This window comes from Sceloporus occidentalis, unplaced genomic scaffold (assembly GCF_023333645.1).
Source record: "Sceloporus occidentalis isolate IW3139 unplaced genomic scaffold, rSceOcc1.0.p SCAF_4, whole genome shotgun sequence".
In the NCBI taxonomy this organism is placed as follows: Eukaryota; Metazoa; Chordata; class Lepidosauria; order Squamata; family Phrynosomatidae; genus Sceloporus; species Sceloporus occidentalis.
The window spans coordinates 169,425,861-169,451,408 of NW_028316984.1; the positions used below are offsets into that span (position 1 = coordinate 169,425,861).

The 25,548-nt window shown below is 39.1% G+C and overlaps 1 protein-coding gene across 2 annotated transcripts in view; it reads right to left on the minus strand.

Moving 5' to 3' along the window:
- Nucleotides 1–25,548, minus strand: part of STON2 (stonin 2) — an 89,297-nt gene that overhangs the window by 38,394 nt on the left and 25,355 nt on the right. Inside the window, exons 3-4 of one of the 2 annotated variants that reach the window (XM_089522335.1) lie at nt 24,765–25,028; nt 22,009–22,206 (exon numbers count right to left, since the gene is read on the minus strand). In XM_089522335.1, the coding sequence (XP_089378461.1) occupies nt 22,009–22,206; nt 24,765–25,028 (462 nt within the window). Of the gene's footprint in view, nt 1–3,206; nt 3,315–22,008; nt 22,207–24,764; nt 25,029–25,548 lie in introns of those variants that run through there. The other variant, XM_089522337.1, reaches the window with a different exon arrangement.

The window sequence follows — 25,548 nt, forward strand, 5'->3', positions numbered from 1 at the left end:
CTCTCTGTTTTGCTGTTCATATAAGGGACTATGGAAGCAGTTGCTCTTTACTTTGCCTGTTGTTGACAGGCCCATACAGCTACAATAGGATTATCTAGAATAGAATCCCATTCTTTCACAGCTCAAGCTTTATTGCATTGTTTTCCACAGACATGCTGTTGCAACTCATAACTGAAAGTCAGCCCTTCTTCGCCATCCTCTCAGTGCTAATACTACTAAAAAAATGTACAACCAGATAAAGGTCAAAGAGAAAAAAGGTGGGCATAAAATAGTTTGTAAAAAGGAGCTCCTTTGTCAGATGCTTTGTTAACTGCAGTAAACCAGGAGTCGGCAACCTCTGGCCCGCGGGCCGGATGCAGCCCGTGGAGGCCTTTTGGCTGGCCCCTGCTCATTCCTGCCACTGCCGCCGCCACCGATTGCGGCATTTTGCCGCTCCGGGCACCGCCATTTTATTTCGCAAAATGGCGGCGAAGTCACATGAGACTTCGCCCCCATTTTGTGAAACAAAATGGCGGCAGCCTAGAGGTGAAGTCTCGCACGACCACAGGAAAGGTTGCGCAAGACTTCACCGCCATTGGTGGCGGCCTCTAGGAGGCCCTCTGCAGTGGCCGGGGCCCTCCAAGAGGGCCCCGGCGATGGCAAAGGGGCCGGCAAAGAGGAGGAGGCCTCCAGCGCTGGCGGCCCCCACCGGCTTTTTTGCCAGCCTCTGATGGGGCCTGGGGCCCTGTCAGCGGCCAGCAAAGAGGGGGAGGCCTGGCCCCCGGAGGGTGGAAGCTCCGCCCCCGGCATGCGGCTCTGCCCCCGGAGGGTGGAAGCTCCACCCCGGCACACAGCCCCGCCCCTTAGGGTGGAAGCTCCACCCCCGGCTTCGGCTCCCCAGTTGTCCGAGGGACAGCAACCCGGCCCCCGGCTCAAAAAGGTTGCCTACCCCTGCAGTAAACTATATGTGTAGTAAACAATGTCTGCAGGAAAAAAAAGTTAAACACTTATCATGGACATTAATTTTTAGAAATAAAAACCTATTTCCCCAGATGAATCCAAGTCACTAAAAGCTTCCATCACAGCACATGTGACTTTAAGATGTCACAGGACCCTCTTATTTAAGAATTAGATTTTACTTACACACACACACACACACACACACACACACACAGATTTCTTTTGAGGTAGGATTGCATAACTGAATGAAGCCCATTTTGTTACACACATGGCATGATTATTCTGGCAAAAGATAACGAAATTTCCTTTAAAATGAAAGGAAAAAACATGAAGGGGGTGTGACTACTCTCATATAATCTTTTATTTTTGTTACAGACATCTATTTTGAGCATTCAGTCAAATCTAATGTAAAAACCCAACGTTGCATTTATTGCATTAAAATCTTAACTCTTCAGGATATATACAAATGTGTTGCTGCAACTTCTATACTTTTAACGATAATCAGATTGGAGCTCCAAACTCTGTTTAAAAATCATAGAGGATTTCTTTAAACAAAAGAAAATAGTATCAAATTAATATCCCCTAGAGATTCTCACAAGCTTAAGAGACTTTTGATTTCTTTGCTCACAGCATGACTTCTGATGTTCACATCATTTATGCATCAAGCCACCTATTCCTTTATACATCAAGGAAATAAAAAGTTCAGAAACGATAGAAGGCATACATTGAGTTTTCTTCTATCAGTACCTCAGCTTAATAAAACTAATACAAACCTTAGTATAACAAAGAATTTATTTTTCTACCCCTCCTACATCAAAAATTATTATTAAAATCAAGTTATTTCATACATCTTCCTACTTATCCTTGATTTGACTGCAAACCACCTTTGGCTGGAATGTAAACTTTATTTTTAAAAATTCTCTAACACACCATTATTAGGATCATGGAGAGCATAACTCTGCAGTCCAGTCCTAAGTAAGTCTACTCAGAAGTAAATCCCAGTAGTGTGTATCATACTGGGTATAGTAGTAATGTGTATAGTATCATACTGCTATTATGTGCAAGGATACAAGGAAGCCTCTCCACTGGATCCCTTAATTTTTGTGTGTGTCATTTTTTACTGTAGTCCCAGCATCCATCAGTTAAGGATACAAACAAAAGTTGCACACATGGAATTAGAGAACCAGGTGTTAATGTGAATATTTTGAGCCTAGAAATGTGTCTTCTGTACTAGAACTGAACTGAGCTCACAGTTCTTTCATACTAGACTGTACTATTGTTCATACCAAACTTTCTTCATTTCAACAGCCCAGTGCAGATAGGAAGCAATTATATGATTGGTGACATTGTTGATTGTTGCCAATCTCCTGCAAATTACCCAGATTTAACAGCAAGTCTCAATCTATATTTTGTTCACCCTTGCTCTAACTGAAAGATGTTTTGGTACTTGATACTTTGCACTTGATGCACTTGGCACTTTTAGTCTGTGAATGTTACAGTAGGCAGAAAGCAATAAGGTGCCTCTTAGAAACATATATCAACAAACTATATTATAATTAGTGCTGGGATTAACATCTAAATTACAGATTGTGGAGAAAGGTTAAAAAAAGATTTAACTGATGAACATGCCATTCAGTTGTTATTATTTTCTTTTTCATAAAAATAAGAACAAGTTTTAAAAATAATTGCATGCTATTTGGTAAAACACCCAGCTTGAGCTTTGTTTTTATTTAAGATAAGTCAACCTGTCACTTTCTCTAGCCACCCAAAGTAGTTAACAAATCTCTCCCAGCTTTCCATTCCATTCCTCCAGACTCAAACACCTCAGGATTTGTTCATGAGATGCAAAGAAAAGTTAAACCACCCCAGGGTAAGTTTATTCTACATGCTGCTGCACCGAATGAGCCAGCGTTTGCAGAGGGTGGATCAGAAAGGAGTAACTTTATAAGAAGTGTGCACTATGTATGCAAGGGAAGCCCTGTCTCATCCATCTCAGTCCCCAGCACAAATCTCCAGTTAAAAGCAAACAGAGTCATCACCCCACCTTAGTGCTCTCAGGTTACAAATTCAGTTAAGATTTTCAGCACTATGGTTTCAAAGTAGATAGCAGGCAATGCAACACACTGCTCAGCTGTTTTGTTTCTTTCTTTCCCTTCCTCTCTTTCCCCTTCTCCAACATCTGCTCCTGGTTTTGCCTTTCTTCCCACCTAGTCAGTTGCCCCACATTTAACATGAAAGCAAGCCAGAGATGACCTTGTGGTCCTTACCCCAGGAAAAGGTGTTGTGGGTGCCAGTCAGTTCGGCATGTTCCTGTAGAATGACTGCCAAGCCAAGGGCTTCCCTTTGCTTCTCTAGGGTTGTGTGTGGGAGTGGTGTGTTGGGAGGTATGCATTATGCATGCTTGAGCAGGACCCGTGGCTGTTTGCCTGCCTGTCAGCAGCCCGCTTGGTTGGTGTGGGCAGGACAAAAGTGTGTGTGTGTCTCTGTGAGAGAGAAAATTGGCAGCAGGTTACTTTCAAATCAAACCAGGCACATGGAAGAGAATGAAGAAAAGAGGAAGGTACAGCATGGTCATCATAACTGAACAACCTCTAAATCCTATAAGCCAATGTAACTTCTTTTTTAGTAAAAAAGAAAAAAGAAAGAAAGAAAGAAAGAAAGGAAGGAAGGAGGGTGGATAGGAGAGAAGAAAGGGGATTTAGTAGTTTTTGGAAGACTGCCTGGATAGTTACCTTTTTAAATGAAGGAAAACCTGATGTTTTAATTTGATATGACAGACAATGTTTACATTGTGGTGAAATAAAGGCACTTCATCTATGCTTAGATGATTTCTCACGCCACCGGCACAAATAAATTGGAAATGCAGCTTTTTATGAAAAAGAAATTAATTATTCATGGCAATTTATTCCATTGCTATGAATAACTTAGAAAAGCAGTTTATACAAGTTCTAAAACCCTATCAACTGCTGCCATAGCCTTAGGCAACATTAGATTCAAATACATTTCCTGGACTTGTGAACTGATTGTAAAGTCTGATTTGTCCATCAGTCTGCTTTTAAAGTTCCAGCAGAGAAAATGACACTGGTAGATGGCATTTTGAGAACAACTCCTTTCAACTAATAAAACACAGACAGACCATGGAGGAACATCTTAAAGCGGCTTTGTTTACAACAATGTTATCAGCACCAATCATCCCTTTCTCCAGGGGACAAACTCAAATTAAAATCAGGATTTAAAATCCACACAGTCTTTCTGGAACTAGCAAACATATTTACTCAAATAGGCATTAGCCAATTCTCTCAAAAAGTTAGCTTTTCAGTTGTAAATCTTTGCAGAAGGAGAACACTTCTTGGCTCTAACTACTGACCCAGAAACTGAAGCCCTGTGCTATCCTGCCTGTGCGGCACTGCCCTTATGGAGTCACCTTTACTCAACCTAATGCTCCTCCCAAATGAATCACCACCTGAGAAAATACTGCACAGGTAGACTCACAAAAGTTCCTCTTTTTCCTGTATCTTTTTTCTGAAGGATAAGGTGAAAAGTAGAAATACAAGTTCACTTCTTGTTGCTGTGCTTTCCAACTCATGCTGCACCTATCATGGGTTCTTATTTATAAGATTTGTTCAGAAATGGTTTGTCATTTACTTTCTCTGAAGCTGAGAGTGTGTGATTTGTCCAAGGTCACCCAGTGGGCTTCCATGGCTGAGCAGAATCTGAACCCTGGTCTCCAAAGGCACAGTCCAACACTCCAACCACTACAAAAAGGCTGAAGAGAGAATGAACAAAATATGTATTGAGATTGCCTTGTTACAGGTATTATTTCTATTATTTCTTAGATTGTAAGCCATGGGCAGGTTTACTCTTATCTATTTTATTGTTTGTATGTATAGCACTGTGCAAATCTACAGCTCTATATAAATAAAGCATAATAACAATAACAACAACAACAACAACACACCACACTGGCTCACAAGCTTACTTACTATGAAAGTCTCCATCCAACAATGTAGAGATGGCTGCCAACCTAGCTCTAAGAGATTACTAGGATAATTCCTGGAGGAAAAAGCTGCATTAGTAATGATGGCTATACAGTACAATATTTCCACTAATGGGGGCAATATAGCTCTGAATATAGGTTTCTGGGGATCATTTGTGCATGGAGGAGAAATAATATGGTTGCTAAGTCAACAGCACCCTCAGCCCTGACATTTTAGTGCCCAATGGTGACCTTTAGAGACACACCTGGAGTATCAGAAAGAGAGGTCTTTTTCACCTTGAATAAAATACTGTTATTTTCCATTCGTTTTTAGGAGAAACAGAAGGGTAAATTCCTTATTAAGGTCTGCATCCAAATGTTGGAATGTTTCATCTGTAACAAGGCAATCTCAATACATATTTTGTTAATTTTCTCTTCAGCCTTTTTGGAGATGAAATTTTTCAGAAACAGATGCAAGAAGACCTTGTGATCACCCTCTATGACATAATCAAACTTAGTCTTTGCTCTTCACCAGAGCAATGCAGCATGGAAGCCTGCATATCTGCCATAAAGTTCACTCAGAATGCCTCCATCTCTTATTCTGGATATGACCTGTAGCGCACTTTCTAAGAAGGATGACCACTGCTATCTTTCTAATTCTACTTGGCAAGAATCTTTCATTCTTCAGTGTTTAAAATGGTGGCAAGAAAGAAGAAGATAAATATTACATAATATCAATCATGAAAGGCAAATCAAGGAGCAATGAGAATGAGTGACAGATGGAAATAAATTACCTACAGATGATGGGGAATCTAAATACTTTGCAGAAATATGAACACCCCTCTTTGATTTTTGGGGCATTATGTTGTCTTACAATCAAGAACTGAAATGAATTTAATTTGCATTGTTCCTGCTTGATGTATACATGATACTCAACACTGTCAAGATGCAAAATATTTTTATTGTGGCAGAAATGTTTTAGCAAAAACAAACTGGCACCTAAATAAGCTCTGGTATAATCCACTATCCTTCATGGATCACATAAGTAGTAGATTTAAGGCACTGTACTTTTTTGGATAAGATACTGACTTATCAACCTGTGTTTTTTTAAAAAGCAATATTAATGTTAGAAGTGACATAGTTTATAAAGTCATGCACAAATGTTTGAATGGAGACTATATTTGACAGTTGTCAAATTATGAAAAAATAAACAATTGATATGCTAGCTTTACTGAGACAAGCCAATGGTACAACACAGTCAGAATGTAGAAGGTTACTTTATAAAAGTAATTTGTTCTCACTGTGATGTTTAAAAAGATAATTTGTCACTGATTGCTCTAGTGTTTTAGCAGGTTCCTTTTTATGCCTTTCATAACTTCTTTAAATCTTAAGACTGAGAACTGAATACCATAAAACTTGAAAAATTCCACTTAAAAGCCCTCTAGAAAGGTTTTCACTACTCCCCCCACCCAAAAAAAAAAAAAAACCCCTATGATGTTATCACTTCCATTCATAACTCTACTTTGGAAAAATAACTTTGTTACATCCTTACTGCTTGTAACTACTTACTTTCCTATCTCTGATCTTGGTGGAATGAAGCTATATGCAATTTTCATGACTGTATGAACTCCATGATACTTTGCACCACCTTCTGGCCACAGGAGGATAGGACAATTTAGAAGGTACTAAAAGGAAGGTCAGATTCATCTTATTGTCAACTGTGCAAAAGTGCCATTTAGGGAAGTTTGAGGTATGTCCTTGTCCTCTTTCACATGATCTATTTCTGACCATTTCACAGATTCTCTATGCAAAACAGTTCTTGCAACCAACAGTTACATGGCTTTACAGACCACATATGCTGAAAGCAGAAATCCCCCCTAACTCCTTAATATAAATGGATAATAAAGATAACAATTAATTCTGAAATCCAAACTCCAAAACTGTCCATATGGGTGGCTGAAATAGACCTTTGCTTCCTTGTGGTTCAATGTGCACAAACTTTGTTTCATGCACAAAATGATTTTTAAAATGTGTATAAAATTACCTTGATACTATGTGTAGAAGGTGTATTCGAAAGATACTTGAATTTCATGTTTAGACTTTCATCCCATCTCCAAAACCTCATTATGTATATGCAATCATCATCATCATCATCATCATCATCATCATCATCATCATCATCATCATCATCATCAGATATCCAAAACACTTCTGATCCCAAGCATTTCAGAAAAGGGAGATTCAATCTGTACCATTGTTACACTGTTCTTCTGCAAGTGCATTGAATATTTGTTTAGTTTCATTTAATGTATTCCTTATATCCAGCTTTTCCTTCTCAAAGGAAATGAAAACCAATTAACAAGGTGGAGGGAGAAAAGGGAGAACACACATTATTCCATGAACAGATTGAGATTTTTGCTCCCCAGGATATTTCTTTGTCCTCTCGTCTCCTGAAATCTTAAGCATAGCCTTGTAACACAACACTGCTCTGTTCCCTGAGCACCTGGAAGTTCATTCCCTATTAATATTAATGTTGTAACCCGATTGCCATGCACAGAGGGGCGGGATAGAAATAATAATAATAATAATAATAATAATAATAATAATAATAATATACATTCTTCAGAATTTAGGGCTGCAAAAGTGGGTATTTATATGGAGAACAGAATGACCTGGAAGAAGTGACAGGCAGTATTACATGTTCTCCTAGTCTTTCCTGGATCTGGGGTGAGAGCATGAACATGCTGCTCAAATCAATCAAATGAAGTCTAAGGTATGTGACAGCTAGACTCTCTCATTAAAAAAGAGAAAATGCTAGGGACCTACCCATCTCAAAATACATGGCGCTGAACTACTAATTGCTCTCAGAGCTACGACAACCCAACAAAAGGTTTTCAGAGTGAAAGCATTATGGCTGATTCATCGAGGTCATGATCTGAAAGAAAGCTGGGGCTGAATAAATCCCCCATCACAGCAACACCAACAGTTTAATGAAGATGTGCTCAGTCACCCTTATTAACAGAGATTAGGAGGCAGAAGGGCTGTTCCACTGCTTTTTCAGCAAAGGCACAATGAAAGCTAATTTCAAAGTAGGGTTTTGCTTGACACTCTTTAAAATTCATAACCATGCCACAGAGTTCATCCATCAGTTAAGAGAGAAAGTAGCACTGTGGGGAGGAAAAAGATAACCTTTTCCCTTTTAAATAAATATTTACTTATATGCAGTTCAGTTTTATAATTGGGATCTTTATTGGGAAAGGCAGTGGGCTATGATGATAATAAATCCCCCCCCCCAATGCCTTACAATACCACCTCAAATGGTTCCCAAGCCTCTGACTAAAAGAAGCACCAGATATGGCTTAAGCATCCATCCATTCCTTTATTTATATCTTGCCTTTCTCCCAGACTGGGACAAAAGGTAGCTTACTATATATCGTTTTTAAAAAATACAAAATTAAGATTAAAATAGAATTAAAATTATTTAAAATCTTACTTTAAAACAAAAAATAAACATGATTACAAAGCGCCCTAAATGGATTTCTTAACAGCTACAGAAAAATTAATGAAGAAGGAATAGTTTCAACTAAGGAGAAGAAGAAAATTCCACAGCTATGACTGTCTGAAATCACTTTGAGCTTCTAGGAAGGGCTCATCCTAAAAACTTATCTCCTTAGCACAGGGCTAAGACTGGTCCATTAGCATATTGTTTTGCAAACTCAAGGAAATGGTTAAGTTTCAAATCAATGAAATCTGCATAGGATTGGCTGAAGGTTCCTTGTTCTTTATGTTATGACATTAATAACTGAAATAAGCTCTTTTAAGTGTTGTCCCAAGAGATTTTGCTCCCTGAGGACAAACAGCAAATTACATCCTCACCTCACAAGTTGAGGCACAGAGTATCCAAGGCCAGCCAAATTATTTTGGCACCGGACACAGAAAACTGCACATATACTTTTCTCCCTGACAAAAAAATATAATTGAAATGTTAAGTAACTAACACTCTGTTTTTTATAACACCCCAAATTTCCATATAGTGGCTAATTCATCTTCTTCCATGTTTTTTGCATCTACATATGGCAAAATTTGTGGGTTTTGCTCAGTTATTTTTATAAACAGAATGAACAGTATCACTGCAGTTGCATTGCACTGGCCAAATCAAATGCTGCCACCCCCCACCCTGTCTGCAAATACCCTGATTTATCTGGGACAGTTACAGTTAGTCTTCTGCTGTCCCACTTTTCAGCTGCTTTTAAAATGTCCTGGTTTTTCTCTCCCCCTCCCAGGTCTCCTCCTTTGTCCTCAACTTACTTAAGCTGCTGCAAACTGAATTCAAAGTTTTTGTTCAATTAACAGCAAGAGGAGGAGGAGGAGAGGAAATGGCATCTTCCCCTTCCCAGTAAGCTTAGGCAAAAGCAAACTCCGCCAGCCTCTCCTAGTTTGTGTATTCTTCCCCATTAACAACTGTTGCCATCTTAACCAAACTCCATTCCTTGACCAGTTTTCAAGTTTAAAATGTTGGGACAGTATGGTGTTGCACCTGCCTGCTATGCAGGTTTTAAAGATGAGGAAGCTGTCTCAAAAAAGGTGGCAAGTCATCTGGAGGTGCCCTTCTCTCTGTCCCACCAGCCTCTCAGGCGTGTTTGGTGGGAACAAGAGAGAAGGTCTTCTTGGTGTCTGCTCCTAGGCTCTGGAACTCCCTCCCTAGAGAAGCCAGGATGGTCCCATCTCTGCTCTCCTTTCAGCAGCAGATAAAAACATCCTTGTGCCATCAGCCCCTTTCAAATTGTCAAAGTTTGAGCTTTAAATGCTTTGTAATTCAGATATTAAGGTTGTTTAGAGTTTTAAACACATTTTTATGCTTTAATGCATAATTGTTTTAACTTTTAAAATTGTTTATTTTTTTTAAAAAATATTTATACATGTTAATACTTTTGCATAGTTTTTAACTGTACTGTTGAAAATTTGTGATGCATCACTTTGAATCCCAATATTGGGAGAAAGGTGGAACATAAGTAAATAAAATAATAATAAAAAGTCTCTGACTTCACAATAAAAAACCTATTAATAATCTCAGATATTTAAGAGTTAAGCAGCCTGGATAGACAAATCAGTCAGTTCTGAGGCCTCTGACAGTTCTCTTGTTTAAATTTAAATTTCATTCGGTTATGTTTAGAAGGAAATGTGCACAGCCAAAAAGAGCTACACATTTCTTTTCACCTGCCTCCAATTGTGAATCCCCTTGTTGCTTTCCAAAGTTAAAGCATCATTCAAAGGCATTAAGAAGACTGCAAGAAGAGACTGAAGCAAACAAACTATTTTAGACTATCTGCCTGTAAAACACACCAGCCTACTTTTACATATATTACGAGAGAGAGAGGGAGGGAGGGAGAAGCAAGGGGGTGGGGGGACTAAGCAATAGGGCCTGCTGAAGAAAACGTCTGTTTGTTTCATGCGCTAAAAAGAATAAAAGCTGAAAAGGTTTGCAGGGAATTCAGCCGATCTCCAAGGATACCTCGAAGTTTGTACTGATATTACGGTTGCTTAAGGCAACAGAGCTTCTGCAAACGAATCAGCTCAGGAGGAGGAGAAGAAATGAATTAATGAAAGCAAAGCCTTCACAGTCCCCAAGTTCTTTTGTATAAAGTTCCCCAACTAGGTCCTAACACCCTGGTACAAAAGAAGCTTTGCAAAGCACTCTGAGGAAATCTAACTGTCCCAGTTTCAGAGCCAAGACACTTTACAGGGTCTGCTTTTGCAGGTCTTTGAAATAAATGAGATTGGCAAACATCCTGCCCACCTCACCCAAGCACACAATTCTTAATCCTTATACAGATAGTATTACCTCTATCACCCAGCCAAAAGTTTGAGGCTCCCTGCTAAAAAGACAGGTACATTTATGTATTAACTAGAGATCAAAGCTTGGAATAGTTATCTTTTTTGAACTAAACTCTTTTAATAGTTAGAGGCGTTTGTCAAACCACGTAAATAGTTGGGATACCTGCCTCTAGAAGATGTTCAGTATTATTTCTGAATTTGTACATAAAGCTCAGTATCTGCCATCTGCTTAAACACTAATAACCAAAAATCAGCATCACAATGCAGATTTTGTTGTACACTGGGGCGAGGAGTATATTACAGTAAATATCAGTATTTACCAAATTTTGGACAATCCTATATTAATTCTGTGAATATCAGCATCTATGTGGCTACTATTTATATTTTCTCCCATAATACAGGCTCGCCACAACGTCAGGTTATTAAACTGGAAAAATGGTGAAGAAGGAAACACTTAACACTTTTTCTCTGTTGCCACTACCCAAGACTATCACTAAACTCTTGCACCTGCATTTGGAGTTAAAAGGGGGAAATTCAGTCAAGGATCTCTCTGTCATGTGTAGTTTGGCATTCTTTGAGCAACACAGAATCACCAGTGAACGTTGACAGACCGATAAAGGAAGTTATTCGTTTATGTCTGACGAACAGGGGCATGCATCACTGAATGCTGAGACCTTGGGGAAAGATTGTTGCTCAGTGAAACAACCCACTGCAAAACATTTTGCAAGCACAGGGCTAGGGAAGACCTGTGTGAAGCACTAAAGATCTACTGCCTGGCAACACATACAATGCTGAGCTAGGAAGACCAATAGCTTGACCTGTTATAAATAGTTATTTATGTCTCTACGATCGAAGACATTTATCTTGGATTTCAACACTCATATGGTTCTACTGATTTTCATCTGTGTGTGCGTGTGTTATGTGCCTTCAAGTTGTTTCCAACTTATGGCAACCCCAAGATTAAACCTATCATGAGGTTTTCTTGGCAAGATTTGTTCATAGAAGGTCTGCCTTTGACTTGAGGCTGACAGCATATCATTTGCCCAAAGTCACCCAGTAGGTTTACCTTGATCTGCAGAATCTCAACACTTAAACTACTACACCACACTGGTTCTGCACTGATTTTCAACTAGTTTCAAACCTTCTGTATAAATATATTGTACAAATCAAGGTGAGAATAGTGTATTCTGACATGTTTTGAACTGCAGATCCAGCACACCAGCCAGCATTAACAATGATGAGGGATGATGGACATTGCAGTCCAACATGTAAAGGACTGCATGATTTCTACCCCTGGAATAGGACCACTGGCCCTTCATTAGATCTGAATTTCCAGAAGTTCTGTTAACTAAGTCCCTGCTACAGAGCAAAGCTTGGGAGATTTTGTTTGTTTGTTTTTGAGGGACATCTAATTTTCAAATGGAATCAGGGTGTTCCAACAGGTACCTCTACTATTTTGTGAAAAATATATTAAAATATCTTTTAATGCAAACTTCAGTGATGCAGTGCCAAACATGGTATAGATTTCACACTGGGGCCTGAAGGTGAAACTAACAATGAAATTTGTTACAAATATTTTAAATAAAACAATAGATTAGCCAGTTACTATAAATATCTGCTGTTACTTCCTTCTTACTCCCCCACTCCAAGATCATGTGTGATTAACAGGGCTTAGGTTTCATGCCTTCTTTCAGATCTTACTCATCTTACCCATGGCCTGGACAGTTCCTTATACTTAAATCTCTTGTAATTTCATTCTTAAAATAAAATGACAGTCTCTAAATATAATAACCCATTCTGCTGGCTTAGCTTCCTTATATGATCTATTGTCATATCTATATATCTTTTTCTGATGCATTTCACCAAACTTGCCTTTTTTACATTTTATTGTATGTCTAGTTAATTAGAACCTTGCTAACATGAAGAAATTATCTTAAACTCTTAATCCAGACTAGATGAGTTACGTATCCAGTAGATACAATCAGGTAAAAATAGCACCTGTGTCTAGTTACAAGCAATGAGTTGTTTATAACCAGTTCCTTTCCTGTGTAACCTTTTCCTAGTATCTGACCTGGCTGTATAGCAGAAAATAGTATTAGACGTTAATGCAGCAGCTTTCAAATGAGTGGACCAAGATCCAAAGTTTTTAAATGTCACACTCAAATAGTTATAAGACTAACAGTCAACTTACTCCAGTCACTGATTGTCCAGCTGTCATTCATATTTCTGCCATCTCTTTCCACACAGCAGCATTATAATTTTGGAGTACTGTATTTTCTGTTATATAAGACTACTTTTTAACCCAGGAAAATCTTCTCAAAAGTCGGGGATCGCCTTATACGCCAGGTGTCATCTTATAGGGCAGGTGCTGAAATTTCTGAGCCGGATTGAAGAATCTGCGGTCACCGCATGTGGTGGGAGGAGCTCAGCAACGGCCGCGGCCACATCCCCACCGTATGTGACGATTGTATGAAAGCAGCTACCACTCTGATAATGTTGGAGACAGGGAGGGCTGGGCAGGCAGGGAAAGCTGACCAATCCAAGCAGGCTTTGTATACAACAAGGTTTCCTGCAAAGTACCTGCATGTCATTTGAATTAAAATTACCATATTGAAATCAAATCTGATTTTTTAAAATTTTTATTTGGTGTGCGTTGGAAGAGGGGTAGTCTTATATGGTGAGTATATCCCAAACTCTATATTTTAACTGGAAAAGTTGGGGATCGTCTTATACGCCCAGTTGTCTGATACGCCGGAAAATACGGTAACTGTTAGGAGTTCCTTAGCACAGTATGCATTTGGGGATCTGATAAGTCTAGACATCCCTTTCCTCCCATGTATATGGAAAAAAATGTTTTTATCACTATAAAAGAAGATGGAAAATGTCCACACCTGATAAAGAAGGACCCACCTGATGGACATGAGACAATGGACTTTATCCCACCAGCCTGCTGTCTCATAGCAATCGCATTACAAAAATGGAAACATACTGGAAAGGAAACAATGACTATCACATTTCTCTGCAATAGCATTATGGAACAGCTTCAGTGATGCATGGTCCCAGTATCAATCTTCGATAGTGTCTCAATGACCCCCACCTTCCTACTCATGCCTGTCCTATTTAACCCATGCAAGCTGTTTGTTTATTTTTTTTGCTGTATTTGTGCAACTGCAGCAATTTTATTATTATTAATAATACTCATCTCTCTTGTCATCAAAGCCTAATCTACCCTCTCTCCTTTCTTTCTCATCCTTGTATGTTTTCAGGTAATACAGTTTATTTTTAGGTCTAATGAAATTCTTGTAACTCCTGTCCTGAGAAGGCAGGAAGGTGCTTTATTGAGCACAACAAATGTGGAGGAAAGGAGACCAAAATGAACTAGTGTGTGGTAAAAACAAAACAAAAACAAAACAAAAAACAACTAATGAGAAAACAAAACAAAAAACAACAACTAATGAGAAAAGAACAACTCTCACAAATCCACAGGATACAAAGGTTGCCCATTCCTACCCTGCAATTCCTTAAATGCATCTTCGCTAAGTCAAGTTGAATATGTGTTTTAAGTAGACTAATGACCCATGAGTATGATCTCTCTCTCTTTCCTGCCTGGGTATGAGCTGCCTTTCCTCCTTTCTGGAGCATGTGTGAATACATTCCAAGAGAGAGAGAGGGGGGGGGGGAGAGGAGAAACTGTCAGAAGGGAGGGGATATGATAGCAATCATTCAATTACCCAAGGAGGCAATGAGGAAGACTGGCTCCATTGCCCTGTAATGAATTCCCCCCCGATTGGGGATAGCAAGGGGGAGAAGAAACCATGCCCACACATCACAAGGCTGCCACAGTATTGCTACGGAATATATTGCACTAGAAACAATAGTGAAACAGTAGTTTTATTGTTTTATTTTTACAGTTGTTTTATTTTTATATTGCAGTCATTAATGGGCTTTTCCTGTCAATTAAAAGATGCAAACCACTAATGATCAAAATACAAGGCAACCATGAGACAGACATAGCATTGTGGATAAGTCCCTTCCAAAGATGCTTTTTTCTTGCTCTAATTGTGATTTACTATCTCATACGATTGAGTCCTTAAATAATGAACTACGTGTCGAGTAGGAAAAATGTTAGTAGACATCCCATGTACTCCAGTGTTAACAAAAGTAGCTTCCAAGTGAGACCTCTGGAGTATATTAGAATTATTGTACAACCCGTCGATTCCTTTTAGCATCATCAAGTCCATATTCAGGAGGATTAATTTCTGTGGAAGGCAGGGCTGAGATATGGGATCAAAGACTGGCTGAAATAATTTCTTTCCTAGATATTTCAAAAGAAAACCATAGTCAATTGTTCCATCTGCCATGGCAAAATCCTATTTACTCTGCATCCAAAAGATTTTCTGAATCCATCCAACTTTGAAGATTCTCCAAAAGGTGTGATACATAAAGTTTACTTCCCCAAATATTAACACTTTGTTTCTTAGAATTACTTCCATCAATGTAGGGGCCTGTGGTGGAAGATAAGTAATTTGCTCCATGTAATCCCAGTTAGGATCTACTTGGGCATTGAAATCACCCATTAACATAAAATAGCCCTCGATATGTTGGATCTTCTGTGTTCTAAATGCTGTGGTTTTCAGAATGAGAATATCATTTCCAAGGTGGAAAGAGTAAATTTAATGAGAACTGCCACAGTCCAAGGGGTCAGATGCCATGTTACATGGGTCTTTCTTTCACTGTGATTGCTAAAAAGCAAACCAATCCACCCTAGGGTTGCTGCTTGAAGTTAGGGGAGTTTGCACAGCCTAAACAGTTGTGTAATTACTGGGCAGAATAAGCCTAAGGGACCATGTTTCCTGAAGAAATATTAAATTGTATAAGACACTTCTGAACTGAGATGTTCAACTCAGGTATATCAGGATGGCACAACAGGGATACTGAGAGGGTTAATGTCAGTCACCACTATTTTCTCTTTATCTGTAGATCTATACTGTCAAGATTAGAGCTCATCAGTATATCAGCTGTAGGAATATCAACTATGTTTAGAGTGGGATCTTGGTTAGCGTAGAGAAAGAGGCAAAATATCTTTAAAATATCTCCCACACTCTGGTACTATCTGGATGCACAGCAAGTTAATTAACCCATGTGTGTAGATGCGGACACACATATGGTTCCTCAGTGTCTGTTCCCTTGCTGATGAACTTCCCTTCCATTGGAGATCCAGTTGGCTTCCTCTCTGCTCTTGTACCACTGACAGGCAAAATCCTTTCTATCTAGGTGGACCTTTGATTCTTAAAATGTGAAGCAGAATGATGTTTCAAAAGTGGTTTGCTGTGTGCGCAAATCTTTTTGATTATTTTTGAATGTATTTAAACTGTTTTCAATCATATGCTTTTTGATATATTTGTTTATTTGCTTTTTAACCTGTACAAATTTTTTTAGCCAAATTTCATTTTAAACTATTGTAAGTTATCCTAGGTCCTGTGGTCAGAGAAAGGTGGGAGTTAAATAAAATAAATATGTGTTCTCACAGCCAGATGTTGAATCTGAAGCACAAACTCATGAAAGTAAAAAGATCACTGAGTTCAACAGGCCTTACTTACAATTATGAATAAACATACTTAAGACAGTACTGTAGTATGATTAATATTCCAGTGATAGGATAAGCACATTCAGTCTACTTTCTCCAGTTTTCAATTTCTTGCACATTACTGAAGGCAGATGGGGGTTAAGTTGCCTGCATTTATGCACATCTATTAAATTATATCTTTGCTTCAAAATCAGCTTCAAGACATTTCAGGAAATTACAGTAGAGCACTTTTTAATTTTCATCCCCATTCCTAAGCCTCTTTGATAACAATCAGCAAACCTCAAGACAGGAGTGAGTAAGTGTCTGTGCAGGCGCCTACCTATTCCAATATTACCTGGAGCTCCAATTTCAATCCAACTGGTGATTTCAGCAAAGAATCCCTCTGGCTAAATACAATGTTTTATTTTTTTTTCCTGACTGTGTGAGAAGTTTCGTGAGAAGGGAGCAGAGAAAGGTTACAGAAAAAGTCCCACATTGTTTAGGCCCTATACATGCTAACAATCATAAAATTTGTGACTCAACAATAAACACAAATTATTTTTCTTCACACAGGATGTTGAAGTGTATTTTTCAAAAGCCAATGAATTTGCTGTTCACATTATTTTGAGCAGGCTTGTCACACACTGGTATGCATATGTAAATGTATGTGCTATTATTTAGCCCAAGCCATATCACCAAACAGACTTGATCTTTAAGCTAGCTTCCTAAATTGGTTCCCTCCAGATGTTATGAAGTATAACATCCAATGGCAATGTTGGCTGGGAGTGATGAAAGTCACAGTCCCAGCACAACATCTGGAGGGTGCTAGATGAGGGGAAGACTGGTCTGAACAGTAGTGTCTCTATTATCCACAAATTTGCTTTTAAATGCTCTCACATTTTAAAAAAACAGTAGAAGGTTTAGGAATTAGGTATAACAACTGCTCAAAGGAAAATCTGAAAGGGGAAGAAACTATGGCGGGATACATACTGCCAAAATGTAATGTGGCAGCAGCGATTCTAGGGTTAGGGAGCACGCACCATTCACACGCTCCCTAACCCTAGTATGTCCTCCGTATGTCAAAATAGCAGTGCCCTGTCTACATGGGCGCTGCCATTTTGACGTGACAGCCGCATCCTGTTCAAATGGCACGGCATGGCCGTGACGTACTGGTGCTACTACAGGGCGCTTGTAGCGCCCTTTCAGTGGCGCAGAAAAGAGCTTGGAAATGGAGCTCCTTTCACTGCGCCAGAGATATGGAAGGGAAAGGGGCCAAGTGGCCCCTTTCTCTCTTTCCCCGCCACTGTCGGTGTGTCCTGGGGCATGAAGCGGAGGATTGGGGCCTCTGGGGGTGTCGCTGTGGCCTCTCAGGCCCTGATCCGTCAGGGAAAGGGGTGGTCTGTATCATGCCAGTGTTAGGCTTTTTCCTTTCCAAGAAAGCAAAGTGATTATCAATAGGTTTGTGCAAACACCAGACACATGGTATGAATCTGAAGCAAACACTCCCCTCTATTTAGATTGCCTTCAAAGTCAAGAAAACTTGATATCTAAAGTGGTCCAAGAGAAAGGAGACTACTCCTAGATTCTGGGACCACTTTATAATCTCAACTTGATACATTTTTGAACTTTCACAAACTCTCCACTAGCTTCATTTAAAAAATGTGTATAGTTTTATGACTGACACCTCTAATTTCAAATCAGGAAATGTATTTATTGGGGCTTTTTTAAAATTCCAATTACATTTTGAGAGAGATGTAGAACATACGAGAAGCTGTTTCAGTTGATTTCTGTGCTCTGTCGATTGTGACCGTGTCAGCAGCTGTATTCAAGTTCTGAGCCAGAACCCTGATGGTGTGAGAGAACTATGACAGTGTCCCATTGCTACCTGTTAAGTGAGTGAGGGAAATGAAATCCCTGACCCTGGGATACTGAATGGCTCTCTGTTGCTCAGCCAATCTCTTGAACATCAAATATGTAGATTTCCACTAAGTTCTCAAATGCTGAATCAAACTCTGCCTCCACTAGTACCAACCTTAAGCATTTTCTTTCTGGGAGCACAATAAAAGGAGGGTGCTTTCCTCCTACTAGAAGTGTTGCATACTGCCAGATATATATATATATATAAAGATTTTATTCAATATATAAAAAAATACAAATTTACAACACATCAAAGAGATAGAGGAAAAAGGAAAAGAGGGAAAGAAAGAAAAGAGAAAAAAACAGTGAAAAGAAAACAGAAGACATAATATTGAATTACAAACAGTTGACGTACAGACTACAAGACATAAGACAAATTAAAATTGACTTCCTGAAACCTATTACATACATCCTTCAGTTGATATATCTTTCCTTAATTATCTAATTCCATATAACCTATCATGTAATTTCTTAACGTTACTAACTTACATCATAATATCAAAAAATAGGAAATTAAAGCCATGAAATATTTCTAGGAGATCCATTATAGAAATTGAATAATATTAAATTTGAGCATATAAGAGAAGCATTACATCATATTATTTTCCTGGTCTTTTCCTATTTGTCCATTTTCTGTCCTTTAATATAAAGTAAAGGAGAAAATAGTGTTAGTATAACAAAAAATAATTGTACAATTGAAATTGAAATTTCAATTGCACACTGCCAGCTTTTAACAGAGGGGAGAATTGATATTTCCATATCTCTTGCTTCCCCTGATTCTATCCTGCCCCAAAACAATGTTCTTTCTAAAAAATCATAGTGATGAGCAGGACTGAGAAGGACCAAACTCAGCATTTTAGAAAAGGCTACAGTGGTGCATACATTATAAAACCATGTGCCTGCATGGAACTCACACAACAAACAACATTAATAGACACACCTCAGAACTTCAGAAGTGTTACCAAGCCTTCAAATTCAAAAACATCAAAACACATTGTTGAAATCCCCATTATAATTAACAAGGGAGACCCCTTATTTTCCAAAAATAAGATGATGTGAAACTGTGCCTTGAATATTTCTGACCAAGGAATAAAAGAGATACTTTTCATTTCAGTACTGACAGCAACACTGTTTTGGAAGAGGGCTTCCTCTTTTCAAAGCAAATAAATTAGAATATGCAGGTCTGATCAATGCTTGTCATACTACTACATAAGAAGGCAATAAATAATTGAACAGTCCATTTTTGTACTATCATAAACTGGCTAAAGTCAATTCAAGTCTTTTAAAATGCCAACTCTCAACCTTAGCAACAATATTGGGGGGGGGGGGGGGAATAAAACAAACAAACCCAGAATAAATCCCCTTTATTTGGGAACAAACCATTCAAGAAGAGCAGACAACATTTGGAGCTAAACTGTTTTCTCCTGACATTCTTTTCATCTTTTATATGAAATCTGCTTCCAATTAGCTCCCTATGCTTAAGAACAGCTAGGCCTAAAATTGATCCTCTAAACCTCTCATCACGGCTGAACCACATTCTTCTACATCTTACCGGTCTGATTTCTTCATCCCTTCCCATTCTTTTGATGCAACCACATTAAGGTACAAAGAAGCAGAGTCTTATTTCTGTGTGAGGAGCCTATTCCTCCCCTTCCAACTGCTTGTGTGGCCCTGTCAGTTTCTGTGGACACAGCTTGATTATGAGGATGGGAAATGCCAGCTTTGGATACAGCTGGCAATACACACACTTCCAACAGTTCTGTACACTTGGCAATATGCTTATTTCCAACAGTGGGAGCATAAGAGACAAGTCACTAGTAATAGCAATCTGTGCTACCACTAAAACCTCACTGATTTGATCTTCAGCCACTTGAAAACCATACCACAAGATAGCAAACTGATGAGCCATATAGTTAATTCACAAGAAGCTAGCTCACTGTGGTGCAGCAGGATTAAGTATTAGTCAGTGAACATTTCTGTTCTACAAATTTACAGTGTTTTGACCAATCTTGGCTTGTTTTCGATCACAGGGGGCATACACAAGCAAGTCTATCATTGGCAATTGTTCTTATTTTCCAACTGCACACCTTGTGTACAGTAGCTCCTAATCAAAGAATGCCATGTTCTTCTTCTCAGGCTTGCAGTTAGATCCCTTCTAGTCGAAGGAGAAAACCACACGTTTCTGTCAGCTTTTTTTTTAATAGTATGATATAACTGTGTCTTGCTGCAAACTATCACACTAAACCACTGGTTATGACAAAGATGTTTGACTTTCCATAATGTATGATGACAGAGGGCCAAGAAAGCCAAAAGAAGCATGCCAAACCCAGTCAAGACATCTGTTTGTTTGCAGAGCCTTCACACAATGTTAAGTTTACCCTGTTCAGTTTCACTGTGAGCATTTTACCCAGGAAAGCTGATAGTTTCAATTTGAAGCAGCTATCCTTGAAAACTGTTACACATTTTCTCACTGCCCAGAAACAGTTCCCAGTTACAAAGCGCTGTGGCGCTGTCTCCAAAACCCAATGCTGGAAGCACAAGACTCAAATGTTTAATTCTTTTAAAACAGTGATAGAGGGTCATCCTTCTCATGAATCTTTATGCTATCTCAGGTTAAGCACACTGGGAAGAATTTAATTTTAAATTGCAAATTGGAACCTAACTGAGGCTTGGTACAGACTGGCGCTATGCGCCAACCTGGGACCGATTTTAGGGCTCGGGAGAGCAGAGTGTCCACATGCTCCCGAGCCCTACTGCGCTGTCTTGGTGCCATCTTGGCACACATGCATCCAAACGGCATGCGCACTGATGACATGTCTCATGTGCCATGTCCAAACGGCACGGCACATGAGGGGCGCCATTTTGGCATGTGTGCGCACCAATGGCACTTGTTCTGCGGCACAAAAAGAACCCCCTTTTGGGGGCTTCTTTTTCTGTTGTGCACAAGCGATGCCATGTGGTTGCCATGGCCTGCTTCCGGGGCAGAAAGGGGTGGCGTCCCACCACCCCTTTCTGCCGATCTGTCAAGCCCCTATGTTTTCTTTTTAGAAGTTACACAGTTTATTTGCTTCTCTCTCTAAAGACCCAAACATACATGACTTGAATATCAGTTATTTAGTTCTCACTGTCATCCTCCTCCACTCTGAAGTACATGTGGGGAATTAGGCTCAGATTCTGACTACACAGCATCACTGGGAGACAGGGAGTTTAACCAACTCAGTTCCTATTAGCTCTGTAAAAGAACCATGCTATCCATGTAGACATCCATAGGGACCCTATGTAACACACATGGATGGCATTGGTTAATAGGCTGTGCTGCCTGCCTCTCCCACCCCCAGGCCATATTTAAAGATAAATTATTTTTTGAATGAGTAAATAGGGCTTAAAAGGAATGAAAAAGAGTTCTCTGAACTAGACACCAATCATGAAGGGCTGGAAACTTTTAAAGTGGAAAAACCTGTGAATGAAGGAAAGGAAAATATGCTAGAACAGAAATGATGTCCTAGCTGCAATTTTAAGTGATCCATAAAGTGTGTCAAGATATCCACTGTCTAATGAGAGGAATTATTTGATAAATGGAGCAATAGAAAGTACAATAAAACAGGTGTAAAGCAACATAAGGTTTGTCAGCAACTCATTTGAGCCCTGTATCAGTTTCTGCCCTTCTTAAGGTTGCATTGTAATAGTGTACTTGTTATAGGATCCTATAGGATTTATCATAAACTGAGATTGATATTAATGGTTTATTCAGGTAGGGCATTAAGGGTTTGCTTACCAGTAGAGTCTGCTGCAGATACTCCTCCGCTGGTCAGATCTTCTGTATTTATGGACTGAAGATCTGTATAAGAAGGAGTGATACTTAGGCTGCTGGTGTTCTCCGAAGTAGTTGTCCAACTGCTGTCAGAAGCAAGAGGCTGTCTTTCAGAAGATCCCAAGGAGGGACATGCCCAGCAGAATGTTTTTGGAAGAGAGGCTTAAGAGAGAAAAATTTGTGGAATGAGAGTGGCACCAAAAGGGAGCAGGGAGGACCACTAGTAATTAGAGTATTGCATGGTGGAAAATATCACTGGAATGTTTGTTTGATTAATCAATTAATTAACATCCTACTTTTTCCCCATACCTAGGGGCTTACAACATAGATTACAACAAAATACAGCTAGGAATCCATCATAACACTAAAAAAACACTAAATCATTGGCATTATTAAAACAGCACTGAACTAAAAAGTTTGAAAGCACTTAAAATACAACAAATTAAGTGAAGGAAAAAAGAAAAGAAAAGAGGAGAGCACCACTCTTCACTGAAGGTGCATCACCTTTCCTCTCTTTGCAACAATTAGTTAATGGCCAGAAGCCTATCTAAACCAAAGGAGAATGTACTTTCTCAGAATTTTCCTGGCAAGCTTCCCTAAGGCAAGAAGTGTGTTTTTGAGCATGTCACAGGGAAATTGGTAGCATGATCTTTTGAATACTCTTCAGCTGTTATAAAGTAAACACTAGTGAATTTACACACACATACCTCTATACTCCAGAGGGCAACCTGAAGCCCCAGATTAATTTCCCCTTTCAAGTGATTAGATCTCTGGCAGAAGCTATCTTTTTCTTCACTTTGTCAGAGGAGGGAAAAAGGTATGACAGAGACAAAACTAGTAGCAGAGAGAAAGAAAGAGGATGGCCTGCCCATTGCCAATATGCCATTCCTACTAGTAGAGTACATTTGAAGGACAGTGACCTCCAACAAAAAAGAGGTTGCTCATCACATTTGATGTAAACTACAGGCTGATATCTTGGGTTTCTTATCTAACTAACATTAGAATTAACTAATTTGCTAATTTTCCAAAATTTGTTCTTAAGGTAAAACACTGTTTTAGTCCAAGCTGAAGGCCAAAATCTACACTAGTCTCCTCTTATACATAAAGAAAGCGTAGAGGGGTATCATGGAGGTCTGAGGCTTTTTGAGATTAATTGCCTAATTCACAGTAACCTTAAATTTAGATTTTTGCAAATGAGATGAGTAATTCCAAACCACAGTTAACAAGTTGTAGGCATACAAGCTTCCTTCAAGAAATACCATTCTTTGCAAAATGCAGTTTGTTCCATATTGTATACCGAATCTCCATTTGTACTGTTTTCATGTTCTTAGATTCCATGCAAACAGATATGATCAACAGATGCAGGGGAAAAGAAAAGACTGGGCTTGTTTCCATCATCCCTTTCACACTCCAAACACTCATTTGGAGCGCGTGGGTGGATTTATTCTTTCCAACCTAAAGTCTCAAATCCAAACAATTTCTATCATTTCGAATATTAAAAGTCACAGCCGAATATACTTTCACTGCCTCTAACGCCAAAAATTTCCTCTCCATCTCTCTTTTGATTATATTATATCCATACAGTTCAATAACAGACATAAAGCACATTGTGTTCCATGTAGTTTACTCCCAATAAGTAGCTACAAGATTATAGCCTAAATCCCCAGCTCCATTCGCTGCAACAACTTTTTCACTCTTACACAAGATAGTACTTTAGATGTGTTTCTGCCTTCCTTTTTCCCTGACTGTATTACATGCTTGCTTAATATTTTCTAGCTCCAGAGTGGATATATAATAAGTATCATGTGACTCTTGCTCTATGGTGCCTCCCCAAGTATGCGAGATAATAGTTCATGTTATTTGAGCCTTCTGAAATCAGACAAATTCCTTGAGAGAAGCTTGGAGGGAGATGTCACAAATCACAATAGACTATAACTCACAGAATCTCCTGCCAAAATGGCAATTTGCAACTATAGTCCCAAAAAATAACTTTTCCAAGCTCTGCACAGCACAGTGGTAGAAAACATGCTTTACATGTAAAAGATCCTTGCTCAGCCTGAAAAGGGATGAGGGAGCAGGTGAAAGAACAGAACTCTTGATTTTGCCTTTGTTTTGGCACCAAGCTAAACAAGTTATTCGCCTTATTACCTGGTGGCAAAAATGGTGGCTTAGTTCTGATATGTCAAGTTGTGTGTTTTATTTTGTATGAGTTAAAATTGTTAGAATATTATAATGCACTTAAATTATTTACATTGTTTTATATTGTGTACAAATGACTTCACTGACCAGCTCTGAGATCTGCTGATACGTTATATCCCATCTCAGAAAAAGTGTTCCAGATGATCATACTGGACAGCATTTGAAGCAGAGGACTATCCTTTAACTCCTTTTGTTTACATGGGTTAATGAATGGAGGGAAATTATAAAATGTCTTGTGAAAGGCCAGGTTCTTAGAAATGGCTCCTTCTATATCAACAAAGTCCCAGTTTTTCTGCTGGACAAAGCCATACATAGTCTACACAATCCTAGATCAAATCTGACAGAAACCTCCACATTTTTCCACCAGAAGAAAGGAAGGAAAATATATTTTACTTCCATTTCCCCCTAAGATCAATGAAATTAAGTATGCATTAGTTCATAGACTCTCTCTGTTAGTGTTACCTAACACTAGTCCCTCAGACATTACTACAATAATCCTTAGTTCAAAATGACATTCCAACCTGTGTGAGTGTGCTCCAGTGAAGTGCTAGTCCAGGGCGCATCTTCAAACTGGACCCATGTGCTAAAGGATGAAGATAAATCAGTCTTTGGAGACAGGTAGATTTCAGGTGAACATACTGACGTGGGTTCCACAGCTGGTTTGTCCACTTCATCTCCCAACTCAGATTGTGCAAGACTCTGCAATTCTTGATCCAGGTTCTGGATGCCTTCAGAAGATGTATCAGAAGAAGAAAGAAATCCCTCAAGTGGTTCCTCAGTATGGCCTGAAGTGACAGCCAAAATATAGAAGAGAGTAATGCAGCATCTGTCTCATAACCTTTTCTTTCTTGATTTTTTTTCATTCTTTGTAAATTACCTATGTCAAAAAATGACTTAAAAGCCTTCGACGGCCCTGAGTGGAACTATTTGTTATGAGAAATATACTGTAGTTGTACCAGTATGTAGAGAGATTTTGTACCACCTTTGAAACTAACTGAAAGAAAGAAGTTGGTAGCATGAGTTTTCATAGACTTAAAGTCTACTGCCTCAGTAGCACCAGGTTAAATTCTCCTCTCTCTCCTCATCCCCCATTACAGATATTCTGTAAAGCAACCAGCAACTTACTTTGTGCCCTCCCCGTCATTGTGCTATGCGTTTACCTATCCCCATTAGTCAATGATGTGAACATAAGCTGGGCAGTGCTGTAGTGGTAATCTTTGAAGGTTTCATCATGACAGCCCTTTTAGCCACAATCCCAGTGGGAAAAAATGCAAGCAAATGTGTTGATCCATATCAGTAAACCAC